The sequence below is a fragment of the Narcine bancroftii genome, chromosome 8 (genome assembly GCF_036971445.1).
Source record: "Narcine bancroftii isolate sNarBan1 chromosome 8, sNarBan1.hap1, whole genome shotgun sequence".
Lineage (NCBI taxonomy): Eukaryota > Metazoa > Chordata > Chondrichthyes > Torpediniformes > Narcinidae > Narcine > Narcine bancroftii.
In genome coordinates, this window is record NC_091476.1 from 149,522,229 (window position 1) to 149,547,022 (window position 24,794).

Here is a 24,794-nt window from a genome sequence, read left to right on the forward strand (position 1 = left end):
GCAGAGCTCCAACAGGAGGCGCCCATTGTCATTGCACTTGCCGACACCATGCTTGCCCAGGATTCCTGGCCAGGTTTCTGAGTCTTTGCTGACGCAAGCGTTGAAGTCGCCAAGGATGACAATCCACTGAAGAGGTACTGGGCTTCTCCTCCAGGAAAAACAAGGACTGGTTCAACGAAAACAGCCAGGAAATCCAGGAGCTGCAGGCAAAGAAGCGAGCTGCCCACCAGGCTCACCTTACAAAGCCGTCCTGGCCAGAGAAGAAACAAGCCTTCCGTCGCGCATGCAGCCATCTTCAGCGCAAACTCCGGGAGATCCAAAATGAGTGGTGGACTAGCCTCGCCAAACGAACCCAGCTCAGCGCGGACATTGGCGACTTCAGGGATTTTTACGAGGCTCTAAAGGCTGTGTACGGCCCCTCACCCCAAGTCCAAAGCCCGCTGCGCAGCTCAGACGGCAAAGTCCTCCTCAGCGACAAGATCTCCATCCTCAACCGATGGTCAGAACACTTCCAATCTCTTTTCAGTGCCAACCGCTCAGTCCAAGAATCCGTTCTGCTCCAGCTCCCTCAACAGCCCTTAAGGCTAGAGCTGGATGAGGTCCTCACCCGGGAAGAGACATATAAGGCAATTGAACAACTGAAAAGTGGCAAAGCACCAGGTATGGATGGAATCCCCCCAGAGGTCTGGAAGGCTGGTGGCAAAACTCTGCATGCCAAACTGCATGAGTTTTTCAAGCTCTGCTGGGACCAAGGAAAGCTGCCTCAGGACCTTCGTGATGCCATCATCATCACCCAAAAACAAAGGCGAGAAATCAGACTGCTCAAACTACAGGGGAATCACGCTGCTCTCCATTCCAGGCAAAATCTTTGCTAGGATTCTCCTAAATAAAATTATACCTAGTGTCGCCGAGAATGTTCTCCCAGAATGACAGTGCGGCTTTCGCGCAAACAGCGGAACTACTGACATGGTCTTTGCCCTCAGGCAGCTCCAAGAAAAGTGCAGAGAACAAAACAAAGGACTCTACATCACCTTTGTTGACCTCACCAAAACCTTCGACACTGTGAGTAGGAAAGGGCTTTGGCAAATACTAGAGAGCCTCGGATGCCCTCCAAAGTTCCTCAACATGGTTATCCAACTGCACGAAAACCAACAAGGTCGGGTCAGACACAGCAATGAGCTCTCTGAACCCTTCTCCATTAACAATGGCATGAAGAAAGGCTACGTTCTCGCACCAACCCTCTTTTCAATCTTCTTCAGCATGATGCTGAACCAAGCCATGAAAGACCTCAACAATGAAGACACTGTTTACATCCGGAACCGCACGGATGGCAGTCTCTTCAATCTGAGGCGCCTGCAAGCTCACACCAAGACACAAGAGCAACTTGTCCGTGAACTACTCTTTGCAGACGATGCCGCTTTAGTTGCCCATTCAGAGCCAGCTCTTCAGCGCTTGACGTCCTGTTTTGCGGAAACTGCCAAAATGTTTGTCCTGGAAGTCAGCCTGAAGAAAACTGAGGTCCTCCATCAGCCAGCTCCCCGCCATGACTACCAGCCCACATCTCCATCGGGCACACAAAACTCAAAACGGTCAACTAGTTTACCTATCTCGGCTGCACCATTTCATCGGATGCAAGGATCGACAACGAGATAGACAACAGACTCGCCAAGGCAAATAGCGCCTTTGGAAGACTACACAAAAGAGTCTGGAAAAACAACCAACTGAAAAACCTCACAAAGATAAGCGTATACAGAGCCGTTGTCATACCCTCACTCCTGTTCGTCTCCGAATCATGGGTCCTCTACCAGCATCACCTACAGCTCCTAGAACACTTCCACCAGCGTTGTCTCCGCTCCATCCTCAACATTCATTGGAGCGACTTCATCCCTAACATCGAAGTACTCGAGATGGCAGAGGCTGATAGCATCGAATCCATGCTGCTGAAGATCCAACTGCGCTGGGTAGGTCACGTCTCCAGAATGGAGGACCATTGCCTTCCCAAGATCGTGTTATATGGCGAGCTCTCCACTGGCCACCGTGACAGAGGTGCACCAAAGAAGAGGTACAAGGACTGCCTAAAGAAATCCCTTGGTGCCTGCCACATTGACCACCGCCAGTGGGCTGATATCGCCTTAAACCGTGCATCTTGGCACCTCACAGTTTGGCGGGCAGCAACCTCCTTTGAAGAAGACTGCAGAGCCCACCTCACTGACAGAAGACAAAGGAGGAAAAACCCAACACCCAACCCCAACCAACCAATTTTCCCCTGCAACCGCTGCAACCGTGTCTGCCTGTCCCGCATCGGACTTGTCAGCCACAAACGAGCCTGCAGCTGACGTGGACATTTACCCCCTCCATAAATCTTCGTCCACTAAGCCAAGCCAAAGAAAGATATACAACTATATAAACTATGAAGTATATGTAAACTATATAGAGTACACTGTTTGACCTGCTGAGTTTCTCCAGCATTTGTGGTTTTACTGCCTTTCAATGCGTTGTATCCTTGGATGTTCTTTTATCCACCCCCAAATCTCTCCATTATTTCAATGCTGTTTGTGGGATCTTGCTATGCTTCCTTCATTGCAATGATTCGGAAGTACTTGACACTTTGGAGCATCCTGAGGTGTTGGAATATAACCCTCTCCCCTTTTGACTGCTAGTAATTAAATTGGAATGGGATGATATGTCAGCAATTTTTCAAATCAAGAGACAGTCTACTGTTAAAACTGGCTGCAGCCTTCATTTTATTTTACATCAGGTTTTACAAAATTCAGAGTGTTAATCTTGTACAGCAATATTTTTGAAAGATAATGTGTGGCAGAAAAGCTGTGATACACATTTAGAAGGTTGTCAAAAAAGTTTTAAGGCGTCTGGACCAGTGGCTGTATTCACAAGACGTGTCTAAGCCTTGGAAATGGGCTGAAACTGGAGCCACCTCCCTGTCCCCTGTTCCTCGCTGCTTATCCCCACCTTTAGCCTGCTATGAGTGGTTCCAGGGGCAGATGAGTTTCTTCACTCTGGACACCGGTGGCCTGCACAGGGGTCAATTGAGGCTGATCACTGGCACCTCCCCTGCTCATTTTCTGAGTGGCATCGGTGGGATTTGGTCGCCACCAACTGGTGGTATCCCTCCATCGCACTCTCCCGATGGAAATAAATTGCCGTCACCTCATCGTCACTGAGCCTACTTTCTGGCACTTTCCTCTCCATCAGTTCTGTGGGAGCACTTTAACCAGCCAGGTTGCCTTAATCCCTGAAAGGGCCTTTCTATCTCTTTATCAAGGGCCTGTAAAAATGGTCACCTTTGCCACCAATGCCACATTCCAAAAAACAGGCCAGCTACCTTTCGGCTATGCAAGCTGGGATAGGGTTTATTCTAGGGTGCCCCGAGAGGAAAGGTTCAGCATCCAAAAGTGTTGTTGCAAAAAAATCCAAGAACTAAAAGAGCACTTCTTGAGAGATTTCCTTTGGTGTCTGATGAACTCAGTGACATTAAAGGGAAATGATTACCAATGGCCCCAGCTGGAACCTAATCCAACAAACTTCTGCTCTTCACTCAACCAAGGCTTGTCAAAGGCTACATTTTTTTAAAAACTGGTCCCCAGACTTGGATTGTGTGGATCTTCCTGCACTAATAAGAGGGCAAACATCTACCACCTGCCAGATTAAAGACACGTTTCCATTTAATAGCTAGTAACCAGACTCCTCAACGGAAATGGTGGAGTGACTATTAGATCTTCCTGGTAATACAAAAAAAACATCAAGACCATCCCCACCCCAGATAGCTTATAAATGTTAAACAGCACAAAGACCACTAGACCTAAAGACATGGATACAAATCATTGTCAGGATATCACAAATAGGCTGACACCAAAACCTTCTCACCCAACTTTGCTCCTGCTCATGTTTCACCCTGTGTCACCTCCCTGGTTACTCTCCCAATGCATGGAGGATTAAGTACCCCACAATTCAGACCACAACGTCACAGGGCCACTCCCACTACAAAATGGCAATCATTTACCCCAAAAATGCAACAGGGAAAAATGATCCCTGCTCCTCCCCCAAAAAATTGTGGGATAGAGAATTAATGGCGCTTGGATATCTTGAAGGTTATCTCTCTTACAAAGTACCTTGTATCACCTCAACAGTAAGCACCTCAGAACAATGAGGATTACTGTTGCATTGGGTTGCAGTCAAAGAAAAGCCAATAAGTTGAGACCTGTTGACAAAAGAAGATTTCAGGCCACTTTTAGACTGGGGGCACATTCTGTGAGGTACCAAAATAGGTACCAAAACCTATTTATGGTGAATGGAATCTGAAGAAGGGCACACTATAGCCAAAATCATCAAACAGGTCATCAGCACCAACACTGGTTCTGACCAGATAACTCAATAATTATAGAAAGAATGAGGTACGGGCCCAATGATTTCAGTTGGACTTGTACTCCCACCGGATGTCCCATGACTGAATCATTCTGCTCCTTCAAAAATAATCAACATTATGTACAAACAGCCCACAGTCAGAACACTCAGGAAAGCAAGTACAGAATTTCAAACACAAAGAGAACGCAAACTGTTTTCTGGCACCCGAGAATGCTCCCAACCATCTCGTGGATCTTGGTGCCACAGCTGGTTTGATGGCCTTGCCTGTGTCCACATCTTCCTGGTGGTCAGATGAACACCACAAAACACCAGTTGGAATCGGAAGATGTGCAGCAGTCTTTGCAATCCAGCCGTCCAGAATCAGCGTGGGCAGACTTCGTTGACAAAATTGCAATTGCTTCTTTCCAATTGGACAGTGGAAACACACACAGGGCCCAATTTGCTCACCTGACTGGCTAAAAAAAACTGCAGCTACACAGGGATCAATAGCACCACCCTCCACCCTTATTTCTCTTGACCTGAGCTATTGCAGATACCACCTCCTTGTAAATTTTAAACATTCCTCTTTCCAAGGGCATCTTTGCAGGGGGAAGGACTGCTTTGTGAATACAGCCAGTCATTATGGACATCCAACATCAGAGGGCGCCAGTATCCCTGTCTAATCCTAAAAAATTCTCTGGGCTCTGTGAAGTTTCAATGAAATTTACAACTGGTTACCACTGAAGTTTCACTACAATCCTCTTGTACTTCATTTTTTCTCTCTCTCTCTCTCTCTTTGTGCCTCTTGGAGCATTCTTATTGTTTGACAAAATTCCCAAACGTGCCTGCTTTTGACAGTTGGTTGCAGACTGAGTCCATGCCCCTTGTTTTCTGCACCCCGGTTCCTTTATGACCAGGATGTCCCCTGTTTATTCTGACCTGGAGAGGAAAAGAAACTGCAGTCAATTCCATTTGCATCCAAAAGAAGAGATTAGTTCAGTTTTATAAAGGCTTGTGATAAATGCAAAAAATTCAGCAGGTGTCCATTGGAGGCAAAGATACATAACCAATGTTTCGGGCCTGAGTCCTTTGTCAAGGTATATGACGAAGGTTTCAACGTTGCCTCTGGGGAGACTGCATCAAATCTGGTTTAACATATCACTGATGATTCAATGGCATGATGAGCCCATCCTGTTGAATATTCTTTGCCATAACATATAATTTATGACCAGTATAAATAATCATACAGCACAGAACCAAGACAGTGGCCTAACTTGTCCATGCCATCAGGTCGCCTGTTAATATGTCCCCTTTGCCTGCAACTGGCCCATATCCTTTTAACCCTTTCCCAGAAATGTACTTGTCCAAGAGTTTTTAAAATGTTGCAATTATACTCACCTCCTCTGGCAGCACATTCCATACAACTTGCACCCTCCCCCCGCCCACACACCTTGGATCTGCGTTCTTTTGCATTACCCTGGGAAAAAGACCATATTCACCTTAACTATGCTTCTCGAGATTTAATAAGGTCACCCTGAACATCTCAAAATTCAAACACTCCTGTTCTGAAAAATAAAAATCTAGGAACTGCAGTCCCAATTGATAAATGTGCAAGGAAAATTAATGGGGTACACAAAATGTTTCAGATAAACAGTAATTATTGGGAATACTCAGCAGGTCATTTGGCCCCTTTTAAGATGTACAGAATAACATTTCAGATTCAGCTTTATTGTCAGAGTTCGCACGTGACATCACATACAACTCTGAGATTCTTCTTCCTGTGGGTGCAGCAGATTTATCACTGATTGGTAGTGCAAAAAAAACCCTGTACATAGCATGTACATATAAACAAATAAAGAATTGTCAACAGATAACGAATGTAAATAAACTGTGCAATAAGGAAACAGAATTTATTTTCAAGAATGTCATGCGTTTTGGGGTTTTGTGACAGCATAATAATGCAGACATACATATTGTAACCATCTTATGACACTACTATAAAAATAAAATAATAATAATAATGACAATGACAGGGCATGAAAAATAAGGCAATGTCTTTGGTTCATTTCTCATTCAGGAATCTGATGGCAACAGGGAAGAAGCTGTCCTTGTGCCACTGAGTGCTCGTCTTTAGGCTCCTGTACCTTTTCCTGATGGTAGCAGAATGAAGAGGGGATGGCCTAGTTGGTGGGGTCTTTGAGGATGGAGGCTGCTTTTTTCAGACATTGCCTCATGTATGGAGTGAAATCTGGTGCCTGTGATGTTGCAGCCTGAGTTAACAACCCTCTGGAGTTTATTCAGAGAGAATAAAAAAAGAAAATCAATAAAGTTCACAATTAAAAGTCCTTAAATGAGTTTCTGATTGAGTTTGTCATTGAGGAGTCTGATGGTGGAGGGGAAGCAGTTGATCCTGAACCTGGTGGTGCGGGTCTTGTGGCACCTAAATCTCTTTCCTAATGGCAACAGCGAGAAATGAGCATGTGCGGTGGTGAGGGTCTTTGATGATTGCTGCTGCTCTCTGATGGTAGTGCTCCCTGGAGATGTTCTCAATAGTGGGGAGGGGTTTGCCTGTGATGTCCTGGGCTGTGTCCACTACCTTTTGTAGAGCTTTACGCTCAATGATATTGGTGTCCCCATACCAGACTGTAATTCAGCCGGTCAGCACATTTTCCACACCACACCTCTGTAGAAATTTGCCAGGTTTTCTGGTGTCATACCAAACTTCCGCAAACTCCTGAGGATGTAGAGGCACTGACGTGCCTTCTTCATGATGCCATTGGTGTGTTGGGTCCAGGAAAGATCCTCTGAGATAGTGACTCCCATAAACTTAAATTTGCTCACCCTCTCCACCTCTGATCCCCCAATGATCACTGGATTGTATATGTATATCTCTGGCTTTCCTTTCCTATTCAATAATCAGCTCCTTAGTTTTGGTGACATTGAGTGCAAGTTTGTTGTTGGTGCACCATTCAGCCAAGTTTTCAATCTCCATCCTGTATTCTGACTCATCCCCTTCCTTTATACAACCTACTACTGTGGAGTCTTCAGCAAATTTGTAATGGTGTTATTGTCGTATGGAGTCACACAATCATAGGTGTAAAATGAGTAGAGCAGGGGGCAAAAAACAAAACCCTGTGGTGCTCTGGTATTATTGGAGATTGTGGAGGAGATGTTCTTGCCAATTTTCACTGATTGTGGTCTGGCGGTGGAAATCCATAATCCAGATACATAGTGGGGTGTTGAGGCCCAGGACTTGGAGTTTTCTGATCAGTTTTGAGGGGATGATGGTGTTAAATGGGGAATTGCAGTTGATAAAGAGCATCCTGATGTAAAGTTAATTCTGTTTCTCCTTCCATAGTTGCTTCCCACCTTACCTTGATGAGTAACTCCCTTGGTTTTGGATCTACCTTTTAGATTTCCAGCACTGTTTCTATTTTTAATTTTTCTCAACTTCCCTGAGATTTTCCTTCTTGGAGGTTGTTTGAAGCCATGCTAAAGTTGACACTTTCTAATCCTTGTTAATTGAGGTCCATTGCAGGAGGCGGGCAAATTTATCTGATACGTCAAATGTAAAATAGAGCTCACACAACTCCTTTTGCAGTGCCTTTGACAAGACACGTCACATCAATGTTTTTTTTGTTTTTTTTAAAATTTTTTATTTTTCACACCATAAATCACATTAGCCATGATATACACTATTTCTTTTTCACACATATACAGTGACTTTTTCGCCCCCCACCCCTCCCTCCTCCCAAGCCACCCCCCCACCCCCCCCCTCTCATCCATTTTAGGTATACAATCTAGGTTGCATTAAGCCAGTCAGACAATGTTGTCATTCAACAAAAATACACCAGAAATTCTACTGAGTCCATTCTTTTCTTTCCTTCTCCTTCCATCAACTTAGGTAATGTTTGTCCCCGGTAGGTTTTTGCTATTGTATTTAATGTAAGGCTCCCATACTTGTTCGAATATTTCAATATTATTTCTTAACCTTTCTGTTATTTTTTCTAATGGAATACATTTATTCATTTAAATTTAGTAGTTTCTTCCTTTTAATTTGGTTATGTATTCCATTAATATTTAAAGTCATATAGTTCAGCGTAGCCATTTTATATTTTGTTTATCTTCTCTTTCCGTTTTTCCATCATTACCTTTCCTCCTTTTCCATTTCTGTTTTCTTATTTTCAACTCTTTATAAGACAACATTCCTACAACATCCAACATTTTCCTTATTCTCCTATTTATATCTTCTTTATCCCCAATCTCCCCTTCCCCTCCTGAGTTGTCCTTTATCCCTTGTCGGACAGCCACATCTCCCCTCTCCATTTGCATTTGCGAATCCACTCGCAAGCGTCAACTGATTTTGCAGTGACCGCTATTTCCCCCCACCCAGCGCCCCCCAGAAAAGATTTCACTTTTCATATGTCACAAAGGTCACTCTTTTAATTCCCTCCTTATTCTCTCTATTCCATTACCTTCCCTTATTAATTCTTGTCTATACTATCTATATTTTCCTCTAAGTACAGATACATTCACGTATGCACATTGTCTCTATTCACTCTTATACCTCTTTACCCGCATACATATCAATTGTGATCATTTTTACTCTCATTACCCGTCTTCATCCCTCAGTCTATTTTTGTCTTTACCCACATACATATCAATCGTGATCATTTTTACTCTCATTACCCGTCTTCATCCCTCAGTCTATTTTTGTAATTGTTCTGCAAATTTTCGTGCTTCTTCTGGATCCGAGAATAGTCTGTTTTGTTGTCCTGGAATAAATATTTTCAATACCGCTGGATGCTTTAGTATAAATTTATACCCTTTCTTCCATAAAATCGCCTTTGCTGTATTGAACTCTTTTCTCTTCTTTAGGAGTTCAAAACTTATATCTGGATAAATGAAGATTTTTTGCCCTTTATATTCCAGTGGTTTGTTGCCCTCTCTTACTTTTTCCATTGTCTTCTCCAGTACCTTTTCTCTTGTAGTATATCTTAGGAATTTTACTACAATAGATCTTGGTTTTTGTTGTGGTTGTGGTTTAGAGGCCAATACTCTATGTGCCCTTTCTATTTCCATTTCTTGCTGTAGTTCTGGACATCCTAGGGTCTTAGGGATCCACTCTTTTATAAACTCCCTCATATTCTTGCCTTCTTCATCTTCCTTAAGGCCCACTATCTTTATGTTATTTCTTCTGTTATAATTTTCCATTGTATCTATTTTTTGAGCTAGTAGTTCTTGTGTTTCTTTAGTTTTTTTTATTAGATTCCTCCAATTTCTTTTTTAAGTCTTCTACCTCCATTTCTGCTACTACTGCCCGCTCTTCCATCTTGTCCATTTTCTTTCCCATTTCTGTTAAGGTCATATCTATTTTATTCATTTTCTCTTCTGTGTTGTTTATTCTTTTTCTTAAATCATTAAATTCCTGTGTTTGCCATTCTTTAAATGACTCCATGTATCCCTTAATAAGAGAAAGTACCTCCTTTATCTTGCCTTTCTTTTCTTCTTCTATTTCACTGTTCTCTTCCTCTTCTTCTTCCTCTGGGTTGGCCATCTGTTGTTTCTTTGTTGCCCTTTCCTTCTCTTTTACTTGTTTCTATTGTCTTCTGTGGTCTCTTCTTGCTGCAGGTGTTCTGCAGCTGTCGTTGCCGGCTGTGGAGATCGACTCCCCAGCTGGTCCCCCCTCCCGTCGGTGTGTTTTTTTTCATGCGCATCGTGCATGCGCAAGGAGTCGTGCATGCGCGGTTGTGCACTTTTACTCGGCTCAGCGAGCCATTTTTGTTAGTCCATTATTTACCGACCTGAGGGAGCGGGTTTCTCTCTCCGCAGCGGGCCTCTTCGGACAGGTAAGGCCTTCACCCTTTTCCTCCGTTGTCTTCTCTTCCTCTCTTCTTACCATTGATTTTGATTTTTCTTTTTTTGTCGCCATCTTCTTTCCACCTTTATACTCACTTTTCTGTAACTTTTATTTCTGTGCCTTTGTGTTTTCCTTTGTTTTTCCCGACTTTTCTGGAGAGGGCTGGAGTTCACCGTCCGGCCACTACTCCCTCACGTGACTCCTCCACGTCACATCAATGTTGACGGCAACATTTTACGTTAAACAAGAAAATGCAGACGCTGAGGTTGAATGAGATACTCAAGCATGTTGGAGAAACTCAGCAGATCACTCAACGACTGAAGGAATTAAAGGGTAACCAACATTTTGAGCCTGGGCCCTTCACCCACATCTGCAGGACAGGGACTGAGTGGAATTGCCGTGGACTTGACTTATACTTTGTATTCAACCCTTGACTGATCCCCACCACGCCAATAAATTTTCCTACGTAGGTCTAATAAAACTCAGGTACTAACTACAGTGAAATTCCATGCTGGAAAAACTCAGCTGGTCAAACAGTGTACTTTATATAGCAAAGATAAAGATACATAACCAATGGAGAGGGAAGGGAGTGGAAATCAGGAGGAAAGAAGTCATAGTGATATGGAAGAGAGGGAGAACGGGCAATGGTCTAGCAGACACCAGAGAAGTTGATGTTAATGCCATCTAGTTGGAGAGGGCCCAGATAGAATATTAGGTGTTGGTACTCCAATTTACAAGTGGTCTTGGTTTGACAGTACATGGAATGACGTGCCAGTGTGGGGAGTGGGGCACAGAATTGAAATGGTTGACCTCTAGGAGATCCCTGTCATTGATGCAGACAGAGTGAGGGTGCTCAGCGAAGCAATCTCCCAGTCTCTCAGTGCAGTGGCTGTTTGGTGAACTAGCCCTCAGGAGGTGGAACGTGAGGACCTGCTCTCCCAGGATCAACCTAATGTTCACTTCCAAATTTTTCTGATAATCTAAGGCAGCTGAAATAGTTAAAGAAAGAAAAAAATCATGAAATGTCATAAAAACATTTTACAAATATAAGCAGATTAAAAACATTAAAATAAAGAAACAAAAAAACCCCCGAATAATTTGCCTTTGCCACCTAGCTTGGCCAAACCCATTTGATGAAGGGAAGTATTAGATACTTTTTGCTCAACATAGCACCACTTCATACTGCACTCAGTGCTGAGTCCAGCAATGGAGTGTCTTCCATCCCTCATGCTGTTGCCCACAGATGTTGAAAGCCAAGAGCAGATTGTGGAAATTCCGAACGGGACTGCTAGTATTATCGGAGCACCATCCAGCCCATTAAAATGGGCCAATAACAGAGCAGCATTGAAGTCATAGTCACAGAAATGTGACCCAGAACGCTGAGTGGATGCCACAATTAGACCAATCAGAACACAGGAAAAGAAAGAAGTTGTGAATAGACAGATGAGGGTTACTTACCAGTGCTCCTGGATGGAATTCTGAAAGAGAAGTTAATTCATTTAGTCAATTTGTTATTCTGCAATCTTTTTGGAACATTCTAAAATAATTCCATTTATATTACTTGTGGTGAAACACAGTAGTGCAAGTGTGACCTCATTACACTGTACAGGCTGGCCCGCCTCCGATCTTGTAGCTCCTTCCCGTCGATTTCCAATAAAGGCTGATGGCCCTAGTCTCCTCCCTCCATACCAGCCTTTGATCTGAGCCAGCAGAATGTAGACACATGCCTGATGTTTCTGGATATTAAAGCCTTTAATCACTTGCTTCGTGTCTGCTTGTGGTTGTTGATCGCACCACAATAGTATCCGAGAGTTGACTGGTCTTCTTGCTCTTTGAGAGTCTCAATCTCCAGAAAAGGGTAATCATCTCCCATTTGTTATGGGCCAATGTGAACAGTATAAAATAGGAGCAGGGGTAGGCATCCAGCCCAATAGGCCTGCACTACCATTCAATGAGATCATGGCTGATGTAATGATGGGCTCATCTCCACCTACCTGCCTCTTCACCTTATCTCCTAATTCCCTTACTATGTAAAAATCTATCTAACCTCTTAATACCCTTACTATGTGAAATCTAACTAACCTTGTTTAAATTTTAAATTTACGTAGGTATCTCAGGAATCAACTTGGCGAACCTCCTCTGCACTGTTTCAAAAGCCAGTACACCCTTCCTCAAGTATGGAGATCAGAACTGCATGCAGTACTCCAGATGTGGCCTCACCAGTACCTTGTACAATTGCAACATAACCTCCTCAATTCATATTACCCGACTTTGACCATCTGAACAAAGTTAGTTGAATTGATCTTCACCATAAAGAATTCCTGTAAACAGCCTCATGGCAAGTTTATGGTTTGACACCAGACTTCAATAAAAACAATATGAACTATTTTGTCATTCCATGCATCGATGAAAAATAGAGCATGTCTCACAGATGATTAAAAGGATTTTATAGGAAGGAACAACATTTCCTCCAACCTCTGTCCATTTTGGAGATAATAAATCAAAACTATTTTCACAAGGGAGCTTGTTATTTTTTTGAAGTTTCTTTAAATTTTGGAAGTCTTGGTTTGAAATATTATACTGAAGTGAAACGCGGAAGTTTGCAGAAGCTGTGATTGTAGTAAAAACACAGAAATGTGGAGGAGCTCAGCAGGTTTTGCAGCGTCCATGGGAGGTAAAGATATATCTATCTCATTCCTTGAAGAAGGGTTCAGGCCTGAAATGTTGGTTATATATCTTTATGTCCTGTGGGTGCTGCCTGACATACTGAATTCTTCCAACATTTTTGTGTTTTTACAGTAAAACCTCTGATATCTGGCACCTATGGGGATTGGTAGGTGCTGGGTAAGTGTACTTTCCGGTTGCTTGAGACTTACTTTTACAATGCCTATAAATAATGCACATGCATTAAGAATTAACAGTTTGAAAGACAAAAAAAAATATACTGAAAGTGAACAAATTTCACTTGCATGAATATATAAACCTTAAAGCATTTTACTTTCTTTTTGTCACATTCTTTGAAAACATTAAACTATCATTGCATTTGCAGGACCCCCCTCCCCCCCCCACCTTCCACAGAGCCATCTGAAAGATGATTACAGATAATGATCCCCTCCTCCCTTACAGATAAAGCCTCTGACTTGGGCCAGTCTTACTAAGCAGGGATAAGGAGACACTTTAAGGAAGTCACCCCAATGGCGAGCGGCAGTGACGAGCTCTTTCTGGGCAACACCATTACTGCTTCCCCACAACTTTATTTAAACAGCTGCTCCGAGTAAAGCACGACCAAGGCACGCCACTGGCTGAATATTTGCTCCCATCTTCACCAAAGGTTAATGTGTTACTTTAGAGAACATTTAGTTTTACAATTTTAAACACGTATTTTTTACCTATTATTTTATTCTTATTTATTTTACATTTAAAAATTTATTTTCCTCTTTTCTTTTGCCGGTGCTTGAGGCTGACGGATGCCTGAATTCCAGATACCATTATTACTAACCTGCTTTTAATTGGACTTTACTAATTTGGGAATTTTGAAATATTGTAAGTTGACGTAAAATCATGAGAAAATCTGTTGGGGTGGTTTCAGTGATTGACTTTGGTGAGTGACTGTTACAACTGAGGAATCTTCCCCAATCCTCTTTCAACAGGAAAATATCACCACATCCATATACTTCCTTGTCTAACTGTGCATTAGCCATTGTTATTCATTTCAACATGAATGCAGGAGGTATGATCAGTAAGTTTGCATATGACACAAAAGTGGGTTGTGTTGTTGATAGTGAGGACAGTCACAGGTGAAATAATGACTTTGGTTGGTTGGCTGGCTGGGAAGAGCAAAGACAAATAAAAGAAATGCACTTTGGGAGGATTAACAAGGATTGGACAGACACAGTGGGATCGGGCATAAGGAAGAGCTGATAAAAGAGGGTTCTTGGTGTAGAGATCCAAGTATTCCCTGAAAGTGGCAGCATAAGGAAATAAGGTGGTGGGACATTTCCCTTCATTGGTTGAGGCACAGAATATTGTAACAGTGAGGTCAAAATACAACTTCATGAAACATTTTGTTCAGCTACAGTATGCAGTTCTACCACCGCCACAGGCATTGGACCTAAGATGGAGCTTCACGTTTACATTGAGAGACTGGAGGCTGGACTTGCGGAGGGAGGATCCTGATGGAGCCATGCAAAGTCATGAGGTGCAGAGAAGGGAGAAATGGAATTTTTTTTCCCTACAACAGAGGTGTCTAAAACTTAAAGGGCATTAGTTCATGGTCAGGCTAAAAGCTTTAGAGTACCTCTGAAGAGTAATTGTTTTGAAATCTAGAAAAACACAAACAGAGTGAGACAGGTGCCCTCACAACTGTTAAGCAGTATCTGGATGAAAAATGGCAATGCTGCAGGAGCTGCTGTTATGGCTGTGCTTCCACTGGTGTAGCCCCATGACAGTGGAGAACGGAGACACAGCACTGCTCTGAAGGATTCAACCGCCTGCTCCTTATACTGGCATCTCCGTTCAGGCTTTAAATGGTCTGTTAAAGGAGCCAAAGGTGTTTGTAAGATTATGGCGCCTGTGCTTGGTAGCAGTCACAGGGGTTGCACACTCTGGGAGAGCAGCAGACCTGTGCAGAAACGGGGAGAATGATTCCCCCCCCCCCAGTTGAGAACGAGAAGCATAGGAAATGCTATAGGATGGTGACCATGGCAGCTGACCAGTGAGGGCCTCACAGACTGAAGGATCCACACAGGCTGCTGGCTGTTGGCTACTTGCAGCCAGGGTCTGTGGACTGCTGGAGAATGGCTCATGGGAACCAGGTTTGGGAACTGGGATTCGTGGGGTTGCTGAGGGAATGAAGGGCTCCCGAGGGCCTCGGGCATTGAAGGCTTCCCCGTCGTAGTGGTGATTTGGACCTGGAGCTCGGGTTGCCGAGTCTGTGCTGCTGCAGAGATGGCGGGAGCGCTGGTGGAGCATCCACGGGCACTCAGTGACTCTGAACGGACTCTCTTTTGGTTCTCTTTCTCTCTTACTGTAAGGGGCAGCAGGCAACACTAATAATGACTTTTTGTATTTTTTCTTTCTTTGGCTTGGCTTCGCGGACGAAGATTTATGGAGGGGGTAAAAAGTCCACGTCAGCTGCAGGCTCGTTTGTGGCTGACAAGTCCGATGCGGGACAGGCAGACACGCTTGCAGCGGTTGCAGGGGAAAATTGGTTGGTTGGGGTTGGGTTTTTCCTCCTTTGCCTTTTGTCAGTGAGGTGGGCTCTGCGGTCTTCTTCAAAGGAGGTTGCTGCCCGCCAAACTGTGAGGCGCCAAGATGCACGGTTTGAGGCGTTATCAGCCTACTGGCGGTGGTCAATGTGGCAGGCACCAAGAGATTTCTTTAGGCAGTCCTTGTACCTTTTCTTTGGTGCACCTCTGTCACGGTGGCCAGTGGAGAGCTCGCCATATAACACAATCTTGGGAAGGCGATGGTCCTCCCTTCTGGAGACGTGACCCATCCAGCGCAGCTGGATCTTCAGCAGCGTGGACTCGATGCTGTCGACCTCTGCCATCTTGTGTACTTCGACGTTAGGGATGTAAGCGCTCCAATGGATGTTGAGGATGGAGCGGAGACAACGCTGGTGGAAGCGTTCTAGGAGCCGTAGGTGGTGCCGGTAGAGGATCCATGATTCGGAGCCGAACAGGAGTGTGGGTATGACAACGGCTCTGTATACGCTTATCTTTGTGAGGTTTTTCAGTTGGTTGTTTTTCCAGACTCTTTTGTGTAGTCTTCCAAAGGCGCTATTTGCCTTGGCGAGTCTGTTGTCTATCTCATTGTCGATCCTTGTATCTGTTGAAATGGTGCAGCCGAGATAGGTAAACTGGTTGACCGTTTTGAGTTTTGTGTGCCCGATGAATAAAGGAATCTTGAATTACCAGGGCATCGAAAGCTGCAGGCCAAGTGCTGGTCAATGAGATCAATTTGATCGATAGCCAGCACATATCATGTCCTACTCCTGCATTTTATGGCTCCATGCATCTATCTTCATTATGGATCTCAATAAATGAAAAGGATTGGATAAACATGGAACATTACAGCACAGGAACAGGCCCTTCAGCCCATGTGTCTGTGCTAAACATGACGTCCAAATTAAACAAAAAAAAATTCTGTTGCTTGCATATGATACATATTCCTTTCTTCCCTGCTCTTGAGAGGGAAAAGTGTGAACTGTTTGGTCATAAATAGGAAGACGGGGACTAATTGGATTTCTCTCTGAACAAGCTGGAACAGGCATGGTGGGCCATACGACTATTTGTATGGTGTACCATTCCATTGGATGCAAGGATCGACAACGAGATAGATAACAGACTCGCCAAGGCAAATAGCGCCTTTGGAAGACTACACAAAAGAGTCTGGAAAAACAACCAACTGAAAAACCTCACAAAGATTAGTGTATACAGAGCCATTTTCATACCCACATTCCATTTCGGCTCCGAATCATGGATCCTCTACCGGCATCACCTACGGCTCCTAGAACGCTTGCACCAGCGTTGTCTCCGCTCCATCCTCAACATTCATTGGAGTGACTTCATCTCCAACATCGTAGTACTCGAGATGGCAGAGGCCGACAGCATCGAATCCACGCCGCTGAAGATCAAATGGCGCTGGGTAGGTCACGTCTCCAGAATGGAGGACCATCGCCTTCCCAAGATCGTGTTCTATGGTGAGCTCTCTCCACTGGCCGCTGAGACAGAGGTGCACCAAAGAAGAGGTACAAGGACTGCCTAAAGAAAGCTCTTGGTGCCTGCCCCATTGACCACCGCCAGTGGGCTGATATCGCCTCAAATCGTGCATCTTGGTGCCTCACAGTTCGGCGGGCAGCAACCTCCTTGGAAGAAGACCGCAGAGCCCACCTCACTGTCAAACGACAAAGGAGGAAAAACCCAACACCCAACCCCAACAAACCAATTTTCCCTTGCAACCGCTGCAACCGTGTCTGCCTGTCCCACATCGGACTTGTCAGCCACAAACGAGCCTGCAGCTGACGTGGATTTTACCCCTCCATAAATATTCGTCCGCGAAGCCAAGCCAAAGAAAGAAAGATGGTGTAGCATTCCATGTTTTGTTTCAATGGAAATTACCACCAGGTTCAATCCCCTCAGATCCCTCCTCTCTCCACAAAAAAGAACTTATTTAGTTCCACTTCTTAGCGCATTCCATGGGCTGGGGACACCTGGTCAAAGATGAGATGACAAATCTCAACCAGGAAGTAGAATTGACTGCATCTGTGATACAGAGCTCTGATTCCTTGTGGATTTATCCCATTTACCCCATATGAACCCTCTGTGGTTTCAGTCTCCTCCAGGAAGTTATACCTTGTCAAGAGGGACAATCCCAATTTCTCCAGCCTCCCCACATATGTAGCCGTAAGCGCCAGATCCAAATGAGTAAAAGGGAATAAAAGGGAAAGAACTATTGGCAAGCTTTTGGACCCAGTATTAGTTTGACAGGGAGGCAGTTAATACACAAGGGGGTCAAAGGTTCCACAGCTATAAATAGATTCTTCCCACACAGCTTTAACCTGGCTTCAGATATTCTACAGGTTACAAATCAATTACACTGCTCTCCTGAAGTTTCTGAACTATGTGATAAATGAGTTTCCAATCTATAAATTACTGTGTTAGTAAATATCACTGAAAATATTAATTAAAATAGAATTAGTGCAACGACACAGTATTGCAGATCTTGCTCTCCCAGATCCAGTTCATAATTAATCAGAGCTGTCAACTGACATCTTCTCTGCCTGAAATCACAACTGACAGCCTTCTATCCTATGGAACCCTCCCTCATTTGGTAGACACCAAGATAACTGTTCTTAGACAGCAATGCTCGCCTGAAAACAATGGCAGTGAACACTAGCGGCACTGTAAACTGCTATGTTTACCTTTTGTTTTGTGTCACCAGCAGTGGAAACGTATGAGTATCGAGTTTACTGTTAGAAGGTTGCAGCTAAATCATTGTTTTGAAATATTATTTAATGCTTTTCAATCTTAAACAATTTAGAAATTTAGTGACTGTAAAAGACGCTGATCATGTATTAAAAATAACAGATCAATAGGTACAGTGAATTTTACAATTTAAGCCTTTCTGGGTGGGATGACACTTGGATCGGAATAGAAATTGCAACCGTTCAGCCTATAAGCTTTCTGACCGAGTTTATGTTCCTCTCATGATGCTACCAACCGTGCTTCATCTCATCAATGCACTATTTCTGTGTTAGTGTGTTTGTTACAAGGAGATTGGATCTATTTGGAGCTCAGTGTGGGATCTGATCAAAGGGCAATCTGACTTCAAGAGAACAGCTTGGCTTTTCAAATGAATCCCACGTAACTAAATCCCACTGCTTCTCTTCACATAAGTACACACACATACACATGAACACACACAAACATACACGGCACATACTTACACACGTATATACACACACACACACCCTCACACACACGGGCACACACTCACACATGTGAGTTTGCGCGCACGCACACACACACACACACACACACACACTGCACACAGATACAAACACATACAGTACAAGCACACATATACAAATACACACCACCTTCCTGCTCTCAACATCTGCTTTTAATACTCAATCCAAAGGATGGGAGAGAAATCCCATGGAGATAATTAAAGGAAAAGAAGGAACAAAAAGTGTGCTGGACGAGAATGAAGGAACAGGGAGGATAAAGCAATGGAGAAAGGGGAAGGACAAACACAACTTGGAATGTAAGGAGCATTAATCAGCTTTCATAATGAAGAATTAATTTTATGTTCTTGTTAGTTTGACATGAAATTTACTATTCCAGTTTCAGTACAGAGTTCAAATATGGAAATTTATGCAAAAATATTGATATGCAACCAAGGTAGAATTATTCATTCTTTAAAGGATGATATACTGCAGTTTCTTTTCCAAGGCTTTGTGTTGTATCCATGGGCTACAATAAAAAGATGAACTTACCTTATGAATTATAAGGGTCTTTCAGTGGTTAAAAAAAATGCTGCACAGATGGGGGACTTAATAGGTATTCAACGGATAAAAAATTATTCATGAATTGTAGATGTGGTAAATTCTTGGGCACCCCATGGTTTGTAATGAGTGATGTATTCTTCCCCTCTGCCATCAGATTTCTGAATGGACAATGAACCACAGACACGACCCTACTTTATCCTATTTTCTCACACTATTTATTAATTTTTGAAATGTGAAACCTCGAATTTCGTGACATGCTCATGACAATAAATTCTGATTCTGATTTCATTGAACCTGCCTTGGGAACAGTTAGAAGGTGACGTTGGTGTTAGACAGTCACAAAAACTGCCCCTTGGATCCATTGAGTCTGCACCCACCACAAAGCAACCATTTATACCAGTGGTTCTCAACCATTTTCTTTCCACTCACATCCCATTTTAAGTATTCCCTATGCCATCGGTGCTCTGTGATTTGTAAGGGATTGCTTAAGGTGGTATGTAGGTGGAAAGAGAAACGTTGAGAACCACTGTTTTAATCGTTCCTAATTGACTCGTTACGTGCACAGTTTCATAACTCCAAAGGAAATGGGCCAATGACAATGTTTCTCAAGCAAAATATTTCAGTAACAATTGGGTCTAGAGCAAAGATTCTCAACCTTCCCTTCCCACTCACATACCACCTTAAGCACCGATAGCATAAGGATTAATTAAAGTCCTACACTGATTGTATTTTATTTTCCCCATATTTCCAAAGAACCCCTTCCTCCTGGGATTCTATCACTCAGCTGTGCACTGGGTGTGTTTTATAGTGGCCAATAAACCGACAAGCATCAAGTCAAATTTATTGTCACCTGATTGCACAAGTATAACCCGACAAAATAGCGTTCTCCAGTCCATGTTGCAAAATATGCAGACACACAACCAGACATAGATACAGACAAATGATACCTATTCAGGACAAGTATTCAGAAATACAAATAAATAAATAAACATTGTTTCATAATAGTTTGAGCAGCGTCTTTGCTTGTTCTACATTCTCACTGTCCGTGGAAGAAGTTTTTCCTCAGTTTAGTGGTGCTGGTTCTGAGACTCTTGTATCTCTTTTCTCATGAGAGCAGTTGAAAGATGCTGTGCGCGGAGTTGAAGGGGTCCTCAATGATTTTGCATGCATTTCATTGAGGACCCCTTCCATGACCGCTATTAAACACCCCTCAGGGAGCCACTGAAGGTGCGGTCAAAGTTGTGAGGTTCAGCTGGGTCTTCAAAACCATTTGCTGAGTCAAAAAGCTGCATTTATGTGACTCCCATCTCACATACACGTAGTTCTGGGAATATCAGATTCAAACAAGACCACACCATTAAATTGTATGAAATGTAACGGACACTCAGGGTCAATAGATTTCATCCCGAAGCAAAGCAATTTGTTGGGGAAACTCACCAGAATCAGGAAAACAAGGCGGGCTTTAAAGTCTGATTGTGGAGCAGAGCAGGACCTTCACTCCAGAAGCCTCCTCTCGGAGCATCATGTTGAATCTGACAGCACACTAGTACCTATGGCTGGTATTTGGAAGAACAGTTGGAGCCAGGGAATGGCATCAGGACTGAGGGTTGGGAGATGGGGGCGAGGGAGATTTTCCCATTTGGCTTGTTCTCTGCTGGTTCTTCTTTTATAGCAGGTGTCAGACCAGATAGATTTTGAGGGCATTGCCCCCATCTCCCCTTATGTTAGTCCTGGGCACTCCCCCACTCTCCCCTTGTGTCAGCCCCGAGCACTCCCTCATTCTCCCCTTGTGTCAGTCCAGGGCACTCCCCCCACTTTCTTCTGGTGTCAGTCCCAGGCATGCCTCCACTCTCCTCTTGTGTTAGCCCCAGGCATTCTCCCACTCTCCTCTCATGTCAGCCCTGGGCATTCCCCCACTCTCCCCTTATATTAGCCCTGGGGACTCCTTCACTCCTTGTATCAACTCCGGGGCCCCACCCACTCTCTCCTCATGCCAGCCCTGGGCACTCCTCCATTCTCCCCTTATATTAGCCCTGGGGACTCCTTCACTCCTTGTATCAACTCCGGCGCCCCACCCACTCTCTCCTCATGCCAGCCCTGGACACTCCTCCACTCTCTCCTCATGCCAGTCCTGGACACTCCCCCACTCTCTCCTTGTGCCAGTCCTAGGGCCTCTCCCAGGCCTCCTTGCCTCCTTTGATGCCAGTGCTGGTGCTATCTCTATGGCAATAGCTTCAGTCCTCTCTCCTAGAGATGGATCAGACCTTGAGAGACACGAAACGGAAACAAAACCAACATGCAACTGGGCCAGAGGTGAGAAAGGGGAAGCTGGATAAAGAACCGAGGACGCAATAGGAACAATGTGGTGATGGTGGAGTTGGAATGCTGGTGTAAAATCAGGCTGAGGAAGTTGGTGTGAAGTAAGAAGCCTGGCTACATGACTTCTTTCCATGTCAGAGCCTCAGTGTATCTCCATGTGTCTGTGGAAAATTTTAAAAAGCTACACAACTGTTTGTTTGAAAAGTACCAATGATTCTGTTCATTTCCACCTTTGCATGGCTTCAGGAATATCTCATTTTGACAATGGACATAATCATCTCTCCCCTTGCCTCCAACCACACAGAATGATGACTGAAGGTATGAAGGGCAGTAAGAGCCTAGGAAAGGTTTGGAATCCAATTACTCCATTACATTGTTACAATTCATTGACTTATATAAATTGGAAACAGACCCTTCAGCCCATCAAATTCATGCTACCATCAACCACCCATGTACAAGAATCCCAGTTTTTAAAAATCTCCCCATATTCCCATTGAATTCCCCCAGATTCTGTCAGTCACCTTCAGACTGGGGATAATTTACAAGGAGAAATTAACTGACCAGTCTAGATGTCCTTGGAATGTGTGAGGAAAGCGGAGCACCAGTGGGAAAACCACATGGTCCCAGGGGGATCATGCAAACTTCGCACGGACTGCTCTGAAGGTGAGGGTTGAAGAGCAGAAGCTCTGTGAGGCCCTGCTTGGAACTGAGGAGAGATGGTGTGGTGGATGGGAAGGGGCAGGGGGAATGAGTGGAAATGGAGGGGCTTGAGGATCCAGTTCCTCACTCTCACCACACTAGTTGGCAATGGAGATGAGAGAATACTTACAAATGCTGCGCCTGTGTTTAAGATATTCAAAGCTCGCTGGCTCTGAGCTTTCCTTGTTCCCCTGTGAATGCCAATTAGCAACAGCCATCACAGTAGAGGGAGCAATAAAATTAAAGATGTTTCTCCCAGACAGGCATTAAAAATAAAAAATGGATTATTATCCTTGGATAACATCTCCCAGAGGATCCGCACCAGACAGACATGGGAGGGGGAGGGGTTGGAAAGCACCACAGCCACTGCTACCAGTTCCGCGGGGAATGTTGATGATGCCCTCTCCCTCCATGTGAAACACTTACGTGTACAGAGGCTGCAACTGTAAATGAGAGGTCTTCTGAGGGGCTTGGTATCCATAGGAGTCAAATCCTCCAATGAAGTCAACTGGAAACAGAGAGAAACTGTTTTTATCCTTGAAGTTCAAAATAATTACTTACTTTCTGAGAGATCAAGCCCAGCAGAAACCTATTTACTTTGCATTTGCTAAACACAGCATCTCTACGTTAAACCCTACCCCTGAAATGTGGCTGCTTTGACACAGAATTTTGCAACAACGCACATGTGTTAATCATTGTTTGATTGATTTAGTTTTGGAGATACAGCATAGTTACAGGCCCTTCCGGACCATGAGCCTGTGCCTCCCAAATATACTACAAACCCTGTTCATTTTTGGAGGGTGTGGGGAAACCGAAGCACTTGGAGGAAATCTGTGTAGGACAAAACAAAGCACACTCCAACAGGCTGAAAGAGTTTCTTCACCACAGCCATCAGGCTCCTGAATGAACCCCATCAGAGTGTTATCAGGCTGCCTTTGCTTGGTGCTAATGATCTTCCTTTTCATTGCAATTCCAAAATCTGCTCTTAACACAGCGGTATGAATGTTGGAGGTCTGCTCGCAGAAGACTTCTATTGTAACAAATACATTTAAACTTAGATATTACATCCACACTACACACCTGACCTGCAATGTGCAGGAAAGTCACGAGATTGCCACTGTCAATAAAGTGATAAGTACAGTCATCTCAAAAGCCAAGGAGAAGCAGGTCATCCTCAATAAAGTTCAGATGATGTTAAGTGTGTATTAGTGGTGGATTTTACCAACACCCTCCATTTAACTGACATCAGCATTTAATTTTGAATTTCTTAAACCAGAATTCTAGCCACTATATTGCCAGGACCTGGAGCTTTATGAGTAGTTTTGGGATCCTCATTTAAGAAAGGATCTGCTAACACTGGAGAAGATTCAGAGGAGGTTCACAAAGATGATTCTGGGAATTAAAGGGTTAGCATATGAGGAACATTTAATGCCCCTTGGACTGTAGTCCTTGCAGTTCAGAAGAATAGGGGGGGGGAATGGAATTCATAGGAGGATTTAAAATGTTGAAAGTGCTGGTGTCAAAGTTGCTCCAATGGTAGGGAAGTCTAGGACAAGAGGCCATAACTTCAGGATTGAAGGATTCCCATTTAAAAACAGAGATACAGAGGAATTTCTTTAGCCAGAGAGTGGTGAACCTTTGGAATTTGCTACCACGGACAGCTGTGGAGGCCAGGTCATTGGGTGGATTGAAGGCAGAAATTGATAGGTATCAGAATAGTCAGGGTATCAAAGGTTATGGGGAAAAGGCAGGGGAATGTGGCTGAGTGGGAAAATGGATCAGCTCATGATGGAATGGCAGAGCAGACTTGAAGAATCAAATGGCCTACTTCTGCTCTTATGGTATATAATACAAGGAACTTCTGTCTACTAACTAATGTTATACGGGCTGGTAGCTTGGTTTGTTTACGCTTAGGAAGATCCCACAAAAAAATGGCAATTAAATCCAATTTAATGATGCAGACTCAGGGATATATGGTGGCCTCGACACTAAGAGGACTACCCCAAAGTGGAGCAGAGGATCCTTTAAATTCAGCCAAACAACCAAGCTCAATAAATTATTCGAGACAAACACCTACAACTTTGTAAAGCAAATGCACTGGAAGTTCAGTTGATGTTTTTATTCGAAAAATGTTCAAAACCTCAGAGACAGCTGCTATATTTCACAATGAAATTAAAAAAAATTACTGTAGGATTTCTACATACATAAGTTATTCCAAATCATCAGTAATCTGCCAGGGATCTGGCATTTACCTGGGCCATCTGTACTCATTAGAGATATGCATTTACATTTCTGATTGGAGCTGGTTCAGTATTTGGAAGAAACAACTTTAGCCTCCTCAATGTGTTTTGCTGAAATAGGTACAATTTGTGAGGAAAAGGGTATCAGAAATATACTGTTAGAAGCCTTGGCTTTAATTCCCAATCTCTTCTGTGCTAGTTTTGTAATTAGCATTCTTGGGTGGAATGTTTCTTCAGGTTCAGAGTTCTCGCTGAGTTTGTATTTCAATTCCCTGTGACATTACCTTTTGATCTCAAACCC

The 24,794-nt window shown here is 43.7% G+C and overlaps 1 protein-coding gene across 2 annotated transcripts in view; it reads right to left on the minus strand.

The window, feature by feature from the left end:
- Positions 1-2,739: 2,739 nt before the first annotated feature.
- The window catches only part of nkain1 (sodium/potassium transporting ATPase interacting 1), a 447,090-nt gene continuing 425,035 nt past the window's right edge, over positions 2,740-24,794 (minus strand). For both annotated transcript variants that reach the window (XM_069896123.1, XM_069896122.1), the window contains 3 exons: positions 22,680-22,761; positions 11,681-11,700; positions 2,740-5,301 (listed from right to left, as the gene is read on the minus strand). In XM_069896123.1, coding sequence (XP_069752224.1) covers positions 5,270-5,301; positions 11,681-11,700; positions 22,680-22,761 — 134 coding nt within the window. In that variant the 3' untranslated portion in view covers positions 2,740-5,269. The remainder of the gene's footprint in view (positions 5,302-11,680; positions 11,701-22,679; positions 22,762-24,794) is intronic.